Source organism: Bubalus bubalis, chromosome 14 (genome assembly GCF_019923935.1).
Source record: "Bubalus bubalis isolate 160015118507 breed Murrah chromosome 14, NDDB_SH_1, whole genome shotgun sequence".
NCBI classification, from domain to species: domain Eukaryota; kingdom Metazoa; phylum Chordata; class Mammalia; order Artiodactyla; family Bovidae; genus Bubalus; species Bubalus bubalis.
Genome location: NC_059170.1, coordinates 44,080,284 through 44,094,379, shown reverse-complemented (window position 1 = coordinate 44,094,379; position 14,096 = coordinate 44,080,284). Strand labels below are relative to the sequence as shown.

The 14,096-nt window shown below is 46.0% G+C and overlaps 1 protein-coding gene across 2 annotated transcripts in view; it reads left to right on the top strand.

Moving 5' to 3' along the window:
• The window catches only part of CFAP61 (cilia and flagella associated protein 61), a 250,399-nt gene that overhangs the window by 193,629 nt on the left and 42,674 nt on the right, over positions 1–14,096 (top strand). The window contains exons 22-25 of one of the 2 annotated variants that reach the window (XM_044927988.2): positions 1,099–1,391; positions 8,221–8,548; positions 9,440–9,505; positions 9,800–9,891. In XM_044927988.2, the coding sequence (XP_044783923.2) occupies positions 1,099–1,391; positions 8,221–8,548; positions 9,440–9,505; positions 9,800–9,891 (779 nt within the window). The remainder of the gene's footprint in view (positions 1–1,098; positions 1,392–8,220; positions 8,549–9,439; positions 9,506–9,799; positions 9,892–14,096) is intronic. The other variant, XM_025264163.3, reaches the window with a different exon arrangement.

The window sequence follows — 14,096 nt, the reverse complement described above, 5'->3', positions numbered from 1 at the left end:
CCTAGGAGCTCTGAAAAATGCCTGAAAGAGATTCCAGTTCCTTTTCTTCTAGGCAAGTAAGATAAGCCATTATACCTCCTTTCAGTTTTATTTTTGCATAATTTATTCCACAAAATTGAGTAAATACACTTGCCATTTATTTTGTCTCTTAAAATTCCTCTTCATATCATTTCACAAACAGAAGGAAAAAGAGAGGTAAAGTTTTGTGGTAAAATTGTTACAGCTTGCCTGAAATGTGAGTCCTCAGCAGTTTCTTTCTTTGTGAAGAGGTAATAATGCCAATTCGATGTCAAAAATAACATATGAATAGCACATAATACATTTCACTCATATAATAGGATCATTGGTCTTAAAATTTATATCATTATCAGAAGAGCATATGTAAATACTTCTGTAATATTTTTAAGAAATATAAATAAATTGTATCATCAAAGTACTCTTACACAGTATAAATCTTTCGAGATTATTTTATGATTTTATTTTTCCTCACCAAAAAAATACCCATCAATCTCTCTCTAGGTCTTAACACATTAAATTGTAAAACTCAGGATTTGAATCTTTGTGAAATTATCTGTTGCAAAGCAGAATGTTCTAGTCTTTAGTTTTCAAAAAAAAGTTTTCTTGAAATCAACACAATTCAACAATTAAGTATTAAAATGTCCTTACCATCATGCACATGACTATTTTTTTTAACCATTGTCCTTTTCATGACTCAAGAAGAACTTGCATTTATTGCAAACTTTCGCCATTTTTCCCCCTTAATAAGTATAGCAAGTAGGGGACAAAAGCAAGATAAAAGGTTTTATTCTTGACCGTTTCATTTAGCATAATTTCAACTTTCAAATTATAGGAACATAAACGAATATCCTACTTGTGTGTTAAAAGTACTTGACTACTTTGTGGGATGTTGTGTGTCCATTCTTTGCTAAATTATCTTGGTTGCCGTTGCTAGGTAACACCACTGGCTTCCCACAGCTGAAAAAAAATGAGAGGGTTGGAGGGAGTAATTCAGCATCATTAGCACTTGACTAATAAGGTTATTGGGTTTTTGTTTTTTTTTTTAAGCTATGTATCTTAGCAATTTGCCCCCTTTTCTAGGGAACATCATCATCTATGGGAACTCAATTGACACATACACCACTGTGGAGACCCTCTTGAGCCTGGGGGTCAGGGGCTCCTGCATCCACCTGGTACAGCACCCACCCACATCCATCATCACCTGCATCAACGACTGCGCCGTGGAGGGCGCGATAGAGGACGCGCTCCAGGCCGCGGGGGTGAATGTGTACCGGGACGCACTGCTGGCTCAGTGGAACAACGGGCTGTACCCGGACCCCATCCACACCGCCAGCTTCACTACGCCCACCAAGCCCTTCCAGCTCCCCTGCTCCGTAAGTAGGTCCCTGGAACCTCACTCACCACCTTGGGAGAGCTACCAGCTTTGGGGGACTTGGGGTCTGAAAGGTGATGGGTGATGAACTTACCATCACAGTTTCCCTGCCACCCCTCTCCAGCCCCTGCAAACTTTCAGAGTTTCTGTAGCTACGTAAAGAGCCGCCCAAACCGAGTGACCTAAACCAACAGTAGTCATCCTTGCATCTCTCTTGTGGTCCCAGCGTGGGAGCCAGCTCATCGGGCAGGAATCCCTAGAGGTCTTTCCTGAGGATGAAAGGGGACTGGGCAGGGCCGGAGCCATAGAAAAGGTGTGTCCCCCCTGCTTGTCGGGCTGCTGGTGTCAGATCAGGCTCAGGTGAGATGCTGATCAGAACAATCACAGACGGCCCCTCCATGGGACTGAGCTTCTCCTCAGCGTGGTGACTAGTTCCAAAAGCACTGGGACAGAGACAGAGAGGATCAAGAGAGACAGAGAGAGACAGAGAGATGGAGAGAGAGAGAGGTGAGAGAGAGAGGGAGAAACAGAGAGATAGAGCCAGAGAGAAACAGACAGAGATAGAGACAGAGAGAGCCAGAGAGCCAGAGATAGAAACAGACAGATGGAGACAGAAACAGACAAACAGAGAGCCAGAGATACAGACAGAGAGATAGAAACAGAGATAGAGACAGACACAGAGATCCAGAGATAGAGACAGACTGAGAGATGATAGAGACAGAGACAGCATCCCTCCTCCTGTGACCTAACCTCATACGTCAAGCAGCATCCTTCGGAGTCCTGGAGGCAGGTCACCGAGGCAGCCCACATGCAAAGGAAGGGGCACTGGACCCCCCCACCCTCCTATTTGTGGATGGAGTGTCAGGATTTGAGGACTGCCAGCTCCCATACTTCGACCACCTGATGCGAAGAGCTGACTTATTAGAAAAGACTGTGATGCTGGGAAGGATTGAAGGCAGGAGGAGAAGGGGATGACAGAGAATGAGATGATTGGATGGCATCACTGACTCAGTGGACATGAATTTGAGCAAACTGTGGGAGTTGGTGATGAACAGGGAAGCCTGGCGTGCTGCAGTCCATGGGGTTGCAAAGAGTCAGACACGACCGAGCGACTGAACAACAACCAGCCCCACTGTGAGCAAGTCCCGGGCGCCGTGCTGCCCTCTTGCAGTGCATTCTGCCCCCTCCTCACAACGGCTCTGCCACAGGAAGCACCCCCACTTTACAGACAGAACACGGTGACTCCCCATCAGCTTAAGATCTGACCCAGGCTAACAGGGCCTCAAAGTGTACACCGTGTTGACCTCCTAAGATTCTGAAAACAGCTACAGTGGGTCTTTCCCTGTGGAACAGGGACTTAGAATAGCTCAGCTCACAGCCTGTTCAGGAGACGAGCAGAAGCCAGGAGGAAGAGGGGAAGGGGCCAGAGAAGCAGGAGACCCCTCAGGGAGGGGGCTGCAGTCAGCGTGAGGGCTGGACTTACGGGGGTCAAGGGTGTGTTGACCCTTGGGTTGGGATGAAGAATACCAGCGGCCTGTGGTGGGAAGACCACCTGGGGGAGGCCTGTGAGGGCTCATGGGGGTCCATTACCTGGCAGTATGCGCCAGTCAGCCTAAGTCAGGGCTTCTCGCCCCATTGCTCTTACAGGTGGGTGCCGTGACCCTCGTCCCCCAGAACCTAGACAGGAGGAGCTCAAGGCAGACTGCATGCCAGAGGAGCTTCCCTACCACCTCTCATTTCATTCTGATAACCCAGGGGATTCTACATTCTGCTCCTCAAGAACATTCATTCCTTCCTTCACTCTGCAGAGATTTATTGAAAGCCTACTAGGTCTCAAGTTCGGTCCTAAGTATGAGGGATATAGCAGTGAAAAAGAAAAAGTTCATAGTATTTTAATAGAAAAGTGTATGTACTTTTCTACATATCTACATATGTATGTCACAATACCTATTTAAGAGAGGAAAAATAAAGATCTTCTCATCGGAAGTTTCCTCCCAAAATGATGATCCTGGAAGAGGTGTGCCAAGTGTACCCTGGGGGAATTCTGGGGGTGAGTACACACCCTGCCTAGGGAGCACAGGTACAAGAACACCTTCCCCAAGTATCTGACTGAATACAGGGTCTGTAGCAGCCCCCACAGGCCTTCACTCTCCTATTAGGTCAGAACTAGAATCAAGGCAAAGACACCTTGCAGATACTTTCAACCACCTTGATCCAGCATGCCTTCCTGCCCAGACTTCCCCCTAAAGTAATGAGTCAGACCGTGGTCCTCTGTCTTTGGGTCCTGTCTCCTGCTCCCCTGCTGTGTTTCTCCCCACCCAACCCCACCCTGAAACTCTCATCTGTGTTTGGCCAACAGTAAGTACCAGCTGGAGATTCCCAGTTGGCATTAGTGGTAAAAAAAAAAAACCCACCTACCAATGCAGGAGATGTAAAAGATGTAGGTTCTATCACTGGGTCGGGAAAATTCCCTGGAGGAGGGCATGGCAGCCCACTCCAGTCTTCTTGCCTGGAGAATCCCATAGACAGAGGAGCCTGGCGGGCTATGCTCCATGGGGTCACAAAGACTCAGACACGACTGGGTGACTTGGCATAGCACAGGTACCGGCTGGGGATTAGAAGCCTAAAGAAGGGAGAGATCAGGGTATTTGTCCCTCTGATGATCAGCTTTGAGTAGCATCTCTGTCAGGGCACTAGGAGACTTTTGACAAAAGTGAAAGTGAGTCACTCAGTCATGTCTGACTCTATGCAACCCTGTGGACCATAGCCCTCCAGGCTCTTCTGTCCATGGGGTTTTCTAGGCAAGAATATTGGAGTCGGTTGCCATTCCCTTCTCCAAGACTTTGATGGGGACAAGTATCTTCACATTTCCACTGTGGTTGTGGGGTCATGGTTTGAAATATGTCCCCTGGAGAGCTATGGTCCTAAGCCTCAGGACCTGAACGTGACCTTACTTGGAAATAGGATCTTAGTGGTTGCTGTCAAACAAAGAGAAGGTCCTCTTGGATTGGGGTGGGTCCTAAGTCTGATGATTGGTGCCCTTATACGGAGAGAAAGATGTGATGGCAGAGAGGAAGCCCACAGGAAGAAGCCTGTGTGCTGACGGAAGTAGAGATGGAGTGATGGCAGCCGCCGTCAGATCCTGAATAGCACAAATAGGCAGCAACCGCCAGAAATGAAGACGAGACGAAGACCTGTCTAAAGTTCTCTGTCTAGCTAGATGTTTGTCGATTGTATTGATTTTTTCCCCCAAAGCACCAGCTTTTGAGTTTGTTAATTGTCTCTGTTGTCTGTCAGTTTTCTCTCTCATTGATTTCTGCTCTTAACAATTATTTTCTTTTTTTCTGCTTGCTTTGGCTTTACCATGCCTTTCTTTTCCTAGTTCCTTAAGGTAGAACCTTAGGGCATTATTTAGAGAGGCATTTAAAGCAGATGTTTCTTCTAATACTCCATATTTTCAGCCAAGATGTAATATTCAGTTGGCCTTATAGGAGCACATGAATTGTGTTTGAGAGGTATGAGAGATCCGTGACTCAGAACTTGTGTTCCCGGGGACAGTGCTGGATTTGCTGTTCAAGCAATCGGTCCATTCCACCAACTCGTATGTCTCCAATGTAACCATGTTCTGAATGCTTATGCCAAAACGGTATAAAATAACACGATTTCAGTAGAAGTGCTGGTAATCTTCCAAACCCAGGAAAACAAGGGCTAGTGTATTTAATGTGCTCCTTAATAAAAAGTGGAGGCTTCCCTGGTGTCTCAGATGGTAAAAGCCTCTGCCTGCAATGCTGGAGACCCGGGTTCGATCCCTGGGTTGGGAAGATCCCCTGGAGAAGGAAATGGCAACCCATTCCAGTACTCTTGCCTGGAAAATGGATGGAGGAGCCTGGAGGGCTACAGTCCATGGGGTCACAAAGAGTGGGACACGACTTCACTTTCACTTTCACTTTAATAAAAGGTAGGTTTACGTAGGAGATAAACTGAGCAGGTAGAAGAACTTTGTGGGGATGTTGAAGGAGAATACTGAGCATTAATTGTCCTGTTTTGCACATATAATTTCAATTCAAATATTTCTACGTGTTTTTCTATGGGTGAGAAGTCTATTTCTATATAGATGGGAAAGGAGTCGAGGCAAAAAAGAAAAGAGGAGTAGAGAGACAGACTCAGAGTGAGGGACTCAGAGAAATATATTTTCCTGTGGTCACTGAGTAAGGTTAAAAGCAGAAAGAATTTTATAACAGATTAGAGAGAAAGAGGCTACCTGAATGGGAGTAATTGGGAGAGGATTAGATGTCCAAGTGAACAGAGACAGGCAAAGGGGAAAAGTCCTTGCTGGTTCCCTCAGGAAGAAGAAAGGATATCACAGGGATGGTGGACTCGAGTCAGGTGCTGCCCAGTGGAACTTCCTGTGATGGTAGAAATGGTCCATACTTGTTCGGTCAGTATGGCAGCCGCTGCCACCTGTAGCTTTTGGGCGTTTGAAATAGGCCACAACTGAGGGTCTGGATTTTCAATTTTATTTACTTTTAATTAATTTAGATTTATTTATTTTAAAAATATTTATTTATTTGGCTGTGTCAGGCCTTATTTGCAGTTTGTGGGATCTTTATTTGTGGCACGCAAGATCTAGTTCCCTGACCAGGGATCAAACCGGGGCTGCCAGCAATGGGAGCTCAGAGTCGTAGCCACTGGACCACCAGGGAAAGTGAAAGTGTTAGTCGCTCAGTCATGTCTGACTCTTTGTGACCCCATGGACTATAGCCTGCCAGGCTCCTTTGTCCATGGAATTTTCCAGGCAAGAATACTGGAGTGGGTTGCCATTCCCTTCTCCAGGGGATCTTCTCTACCCAGGGATCAAACCTGGATCTCCCACATTGCTGGCAGATCCTTTACCAGCTGAGCCAGCAGGGAAACTGGACTTCTAGGGAAGTACCTAACTAATTTTGATTTAAATGTATGTCGTCACCTGTGATTAGTGGCAGTTGCAGGCTCATTCCTGCCTCACTCCTCATTCGAGCATCATTCTTGGGTGGAGAAGGGGTGTGGAATGTCTCTGCTCATTTAACTTCTATGCAGAGTACATCATGTGACATGCCGGGCTGGATGAATCACAAACTGGAATCAAGATTGCCAGGAGAAATATCAACAGCTTCAGATATGTAGATGATACCACTTTAATGGCAGAAAGTAAAGAGGAACTAAAGAGCCTCTTGAGGAGAGTGAAAGAGGAGAGTAAAAAAGCTAGCTTGAAACTCAACATTAAAAAAAAAAACAACTAAGATTCATGGCAAAAAGAAGGGGGAAATGTGGAAGCAGTGACATATTTTCTTTTCTTAGGCTCCAAAATCACTGCAGATGGTGACTATAGCCATGAAATTAGAAGACATTTGCTCCTTGGAAGAAAAGCTATCACAGACCTCAATAGTGTATTAAAAAGCAGAATCATCACTTTGTCTATAAACATCCATATAGTTAAAGCTATGGTTTTTCCAGTAGTCATGTATGAATTTGAGAGTTGGACCATAAAGAAAGCCAAGTGCTAAAGAACTGATGCTTTTGAATTGTGGTGTTGGAGACACTTAAGAGTTCCTTGGACTGCAAGGAGATCAAACCAGTCCATCTTAAAGGAAATTAACCCTGAATATTCATTGAAAGGATTAATGGTGAAGTTGAAACTTCAATACTTTGGCACCTGATGCAAAAAGCCAACTCACTGGAAAAGACCCTGATGCTGGGAAAGAGCAAGAGAAGGGAGCAACAGAGGACGAGATGGTTAGATAGCATCACTGGCTCAATGGACATAAATTTGAGCAAAGTCTGGGACATGGTGAGGGACAGGGGAGCCTGGCGTGCTATAGTCCATGGGGTTGCCAAGAGTGGGACATGACTTAGTGACTGAATAGCAACAACTAAGATAAAAATGAGTCAATTTAGCCTCTTCCACAACAACTGAAGCCCTAAAAACAAATAGCTTAGACTGGCTTCCTGGTAGCTCAGCTGGTAAAGAATCCACCTGCAATGCAGGAGACCCTGGTTTGATTTCTGGGTCAGGAGGATCCCCTGGAGAAGGGAATGACTACCTACTCCAGTATTCTGGCCTGGAGAATTGCATGGACTGTATAGTCCAAGGGTCACAAAGATCTGGACACGACTAAACAACTTTCCCTTTCACTTTCACTAGATGCTTTAATGAAACATCAATACAGAAGATGATTTCCAGATGAGTGTGAGAAAGTATTAAAATCTGGGCAGAGAATGTGGGGGTGGGGCATGCAGGTACCCTGTCTATATTCACTGAATCAGTACCTGCCCTCCCAGGGCAGGAGCCCAGACCTGGAGGGTATGGAGGCGAATGGGGTATCCTGCAAGGACAGACTTTCTGGGCTTAAAGGGCCAGGAATGGGGCAGTCTGAAGACTAAAGAGTCGACAAGGTGACCCCAAGAAGGAACCTGGAGAGACATGAGTGTCAGACACCAGAGGGGAAAATGGAAGGAGACTGAGAAGGAGTGATTTAGAGTGTCCTGGAATGAGAGGCAAGTGGTGTCTATGAACATAAACCTCCTTACAGGGGAGAACGTGCTCTCGTGGGAGATGTTCCACCATGCGGCATCCATTGCTGGATACCTAAATAAGCGATTAAAAAAAAAGAGTGACATTGAGTGATATTAATTTGTTCTTCATCTGAAAGATACACACACCATTAGGACATACTCTTAGTGGATTTAGGTTTTCTAGTGTGCCCCAAATAATAAAATGGAGATGATCCAACCTCTTGAGAAGGTACAGTGAAGAATGATAACTAAGGATAATGTGTCTGTTCACTTTCTAGATGTTCTTCAGCTTCCTTGAGAAGAACGTGGATTATGAAACGTTCAAAGCCTTCAATGATGCATGCCTGGTCTACGATGGCCGACTCGTGATCGACAGCAACTTCCACACCAATGACATAGCCATCAGAGCTGCCGGCCCCCTCACCAAGTTCTCTAATAGGTACTATTCGAATGAGTGGACTCACAGCAACTTCAATTCCAAAGAGATCGGCTTCCAACTGGCAGCAGCAATGCTCAAGCTCTTCGATCCGACTCTGGAGCCTGTGACCGAACCACCGGCCGACCTTGACCGACTCATCCCCATGTACAAGGGAGCCAAGATCAAAGGTGTGTAGGGGGCCACCCTCATCCCACTGCTGCAGCCGCTGGTTGGGTCTGGACCAGCCAGCCCCATTTCCCGTAGGCTTGGTGAGGATGCTTCGCTGTGTGTCAGTGGCTTTGCAAAGAGATTGTGGGGAGAGGGCTCTCTCATGTTTAACTGTTTATGATGGACCTGATTCTACCATGTCAGAACTGTGATGGTCACTCTATGTGTAAGACCACTGAGACTAGGGAATGGTCAATAACTTGCCCAGAGGCTCCTCACCACTGGTGTGTGGTGTGATGCCCTGACATCTTGCCAAACTTTTATTCTCACTGAAAGTTGAGAGATCAGGAGAGCTTCTGAGCCTCCCATGCTTCAGTCTGCTGTCTGAAATAATAAGCACAACTCGTAGCAGCTGTAAAATGGGTCCACTTTAATCCCCTGTTTTATTGGCTCCTAAGGAGGTCATCACATGAGTAACACAGAATTTCCTTATATTTGGGAGATGGACCTTCTGTCAGAAAAATGCACATATTTATAGAATTGTGTATATGTACTTCCAGAGAGTTGATGGGCCAACACCCATAATCATCCATGGACTCCTGGGGGGAGGGTCTGTGAACCCTAATCCAGTAGACAGAACATCAGTCTAAAGGGGCAGAAACCCAACATCCCAGTCTTTGTGTTTATCTGCCCAGTGAGAGGTCATGATCGCCTCCTCACTCTGGACAAGACCTTAGGGAGGGCAGTGGCCATGGAAAAGGACAAGTCCCAGTTGTCAGAAGATGCTCAGAGTGGGACCTGGCTTGGGCTTCTGGGGCCAGCTAGAAATAGTAACCGTTTCATAATCCACATTTTATAAAGCCTCGAACAAGGACTTTGTTGACTTTCCTTATAACATTTACTTTTTTTAGTATGTTGGTTACACAGTGGAGGAGGACAGAGAAAGGGAACATCTTGGCCACGTTTACAAAGCCTTGGTAGGTGGGGATTAGAGAGCCGTGAGTTATGGGAAGTCAGGATGCACAGGGTCAGCCTGGACCTCTTAGAGCATTGGTGTCTGTATTGTGTGCTATTATGGCACATTCACCTTGGTTGTATTAAATGTTATCAGCCCCAGGGTGTCCCTTGTTAACAGAGGCACTTTGGTGGGAAAGTGAGTGGTGCACACCACAGCAGGTGTCTCTGGTGGTCTTGTGGTATAGATGTCAGCCCTGCTACCCATTTGTTCACCCAGCTGAAATAAAGTGTCTAAAACTGGCCTTCTCCACTAGGAGGCATCCTCCCTGGGTCTTACCATTACTTGCATGTCTCCAAGCCCGCCATTCCAACCCCTTTGGAGGTACAGAGGGCCCAGTCTGATTTTGTAAGTATTTTTCCTGAATTTCATTTTACTTTCAAATATAGCACTTTGTTTCTGGGGGTAGGGGGTGAAATTCTTAATCCACAGTTTTTAGTGTCATGTATTGGTTCTTGCATCAGAAAGCCATGGGCCAGCTGGCCCCTGAAATGGCCCCTACTCATTCCTGCCCCTTGGTATCCATGTCCATGAGTGGTCCCCACCCACACTGACCAGGGCTGACGTGTGTAGCCAGCAGGATATTGCATAAATGATAGTGTGTGCCTTCTGAGGCCAGGTCCTGAAAGATCCTACAGCTTCCAACTTGCACCCTCCTGGGTCATTGCTGCCATATCATCAGGTCACCCGGTTGGCCCTTTGGTGGGGTCCGCATGGAAAGAGATTGAGGATTCTTGCCCTGGACATTCCACAATTTGCTAGTCATGTGAGGAGCCATCTGTGTGAGTGGTCCTCCAGCCCCAGTCCAACCTTCAGATGATGCAGCCCTGGCTGATATCTTGACCACAAATTTTGCAGGAGACCATGAGCCAGAATCCCCTAGCTAAGCTAGTCCCAACTTCTGTGACTCCCAAAGACTAAGGTTGTAAAAGTTGATTGACATTTTAAGCCATCTATTTTTTAGAGCAGTTTTAGGTCCACAGCAAAATTGAGAAAAGGGTACAGAGATTTCCCATACATCCCCTGAGCCTCTCATGCATAGCTGCCCCCGTTATCAACATCCCCACCACAGGGTATGTTTGTTACAACTGATGAACCAACACTGGTGCATCATCACCAGAAGCCCACAACTTACATGATGATTCACTCTTGGTATTGTACATGCTGCGGGTTTGGACAAATGTATGATGACCTGGGTCCACCATAGTGGTGTTATACAGACCAGGGTCCCTACCCAAAAAAATCCCTTCGGTTCCACCTGTTCTTCCCTCTCTCCCTCCCCTGAAACTCCTGGCAACCAGTGACCTTTTTTTTTTCACTGTCTTCATAGTTTTGCCTTTTTCAGAATATCATAGAGTGGGAATCATACAGTCTGTCACCTTTTCAAATCAGCTTGTTTCACTTAACAATTTGCATTTAAGTTTCCTCCATGCCTTTTCATGGCTTGAGAGTCCATTTCTTTTTAGCCCTGAATTTTATATTTATATATCTATTCTGCTGTCTGGATGCACCACCAGTTTATGTATCCAACTACCTCCTGAAGGACATTAAGTCACAAAGTTCTGAGGTAGCCTGTGATGTATCCATCGATAATTAAAATTCTCGATGTCACCTCTGTGGTGACAGCAGGCAAATTGCTGAGGGTCTGATGTCCGTCCGAACCCCCTGGTGCTCCTGCTCCTCTGAATGACACTGGAAAGACCGTGGAGGTGAAGCAGAAGCTGTGTGTGCTTGGGGATTGTGGGGAGGGCAGTGTTCTCCTGGCTTCAAGGTAGCTAGAGAGGAAGCAAGGACACAGGGTGGCTGGCCAGTTGGGAGCTCCCCGCGTAGGACTCTCTGGCAGCTGGCCCCAGAGTGGCGTCTGTTGTAGCAGAGGCTTTCCTTCCTGTGTGTCATGTTTGCGTTTCATCAGTGAGGCAATCACTGGAGGTTGCCTGCTTCCATTCCCATTTTCACATCCTGATTTTTTTTTTCCCTTTGGAAGATTAGCAATCTAACTTAAAATAAGCACATTTCCCAGATTTCCTTGAGAATGAGGTCAGCCACATGGCAGGTCCTGGCCAGTGAGATGTAGTAGAAACTGATGGAAATTTCCATCAGGAGAACAGACTCCAGACCTCCCAGGCTTCTGGCCCCGCTTTGGGAAGTCAGAATCCCAGTGTTCCAGTTGTCTTACCGTGGACTCTGGGCAAGTTATCAACTCCTCTGCTTTTCTGGGATCATTAGGGATCATATATAAAGTAACACTCCCTTCAGGGAGTAAAACAGGTGCCCCATCAGTGGTGAATGTTGTTAATCATAGTTCCAGATAAGTCCTGAGACCTGGTTCTGCTGAGGAAAGGTCAGATGTCATGTGTTTAAAACTTATTTCCCTTGGGCCTTTCCAAGATTCTTTTAGGCATGTCCCATATCCATGGTCTGATGCAAAATGCTTCAAGTAAGGACCATAGTCAATGGTCTCCAGTCTCTATTGCTCTGTAACAAAGCTTAGCAACATGAAGCAGCCCTTGGACTGTGCTCAGATTCTGTTGGTTAGGAGTTTGGACAGGACACAGTGGGAGCAGCTTGTCTCTGCTCAGCTGGGACTTAGTAGACTAGGGGTAGCCCAGTGATTGGGTCCTCTGACCGAAGGCTTGTCACTGACCTGGGCTGGCACAGCTCAGCCACAGAGATTGCTGGCCAGAGCATCACACCTGGGCTGCCCATGTCACCTGGGCTTCCTCACAGCCTGGTGGCCTCTGAGTGGTGAGACTGCCTGCATGGAAGCTCAGGACTCCCACATGCAAGGGTCCCCACCAGCCAGCTGGACACTGCACTGCCTTTTATGACTCAGCCCTGAAAGTCAAATAGCAGTCACTACCCCCACATCCTCTGTCGGAGCAGTCACAGCCTAGTGGGATTCAAGGAGAAAGGACAGAGTTCATTTCTCAATGGGAAGATAGTCAAGGTCAAGTGTAGAAGAGCATGTGGGATGGGATACCATTGGGGCCATCTTTGGAAAGTATAGTTTGCCACCGATGATGTAAACAGGAGGCAACTCGGATGATGAGTTTGGAGTGTGACCAGCGGACACTTTGGTCTTTGTAGATAAATACCGGGAACCAAGTAGTTTCAAAAACTAGGAAATACTGGACTTGATTTTGGACAGAACCAGATTCTTCAAGGACGGTGTGTGATTTCTGACACGCAATATCATTTGTTTATGAACCATGGCTCTCTCTGGGAATAAAGTCAGAGGATGTGCCAAAGGAAGTTTTAGTTAATGACAGTTTTAATAAGACTAGAACTTGAATAGCTTCTTTGGCTGGTACTGTGACAGTATTTGAGCAGGAACCCTGACTGTAATTAACCATTTTGCCAGGCGGGCCTCCTTTTTAATTAGTACAAAAGATCTAAACAGATTTTTCCCCCATTTTATTCACCAAGAAAAAAAAATGTAGGATGGTTCCATGGCAATTTTTTGGGGTTGGAACTAATTTGATTAAGTAAAATTGTTGCCAAAATGGCCAGGCAGTTGCCTAAATATCACCAGTGGGTGGAGAATGGAACCCTTGGAGCAGTATTTCACTCGAGAAACCAAATTACTGTTCTCACAATAATTGTAGTACAGATGAACCTCATCAGATTCCTAAAACACTCTCTCCTTAGGATATTTAAGTAAGAGATGCTTGAGTAATTCACTTGGTAGTCCGACAAAAGGAAGAAAGGGGTCCCCAAGTTGTCTACATAATAAACTGATCTACAGATTCCAGTCCACATGCTTTGTTGGCTTATCCTCCATGGAATAAAGAAATTTGTCACAACAAACCCTGCCTTGGATGCCACTAAATTTAAAACTGTGTGTTCATCGTGGGGGCTGAAACCTGGGTTTCTTGCACGCCGAGTCTGATTACCCCTGGGTCTCCCACTTGGCATGAATTCCAGAGGCATGTTCCAATCTTTGTCAAAATCATAAAGGAGCTCAAAAGAATAATTATATTCAGGAAAAGATGGGAAGACAAAAAAAAAAAAAAAAAAAAAAGACCCACATCAGAACCAGTTACTCTGTCAAAATTTTAAATTCAAGACCTGAATATCCTAACAATTAACTCATGTATTTAAAGGAAGAAACTCACCACATCCCCAAGAACTGGAAACTCACCACATCCCCAAGAACTGGAAACTCACCACATCCCCAAGAACTGGAAAGCATGTGAAACCATCACTGTTACCCCAGAATCCCTCATGGGGTGGCCGGGCTGGAAGCCACCTAAAGTCCTCATTTAAGGATAAGCAGAAGTGTTCTGGACTTCACTGGATTTTCCCATCTGCTGTGACTAGAAATGACCTAAGAAATTTAGATCAGTCTGCCCAGCCCCATGGGGTAACTTGTGTCTGAAAAACCCATCCGTAAGCAACTTGTCTTTCGTGTCAATGCAAACTGTTTCCATGCCACAGGCCCCAGGATGGCCCCCAAACACGAGAATGTTTCTCGTGTTATGTGATCACGGTGCCAAGTCTTATTAACAATAGTCATGGTCACTTCCAGAGTTAAGCTATCTCTGCACCACTGG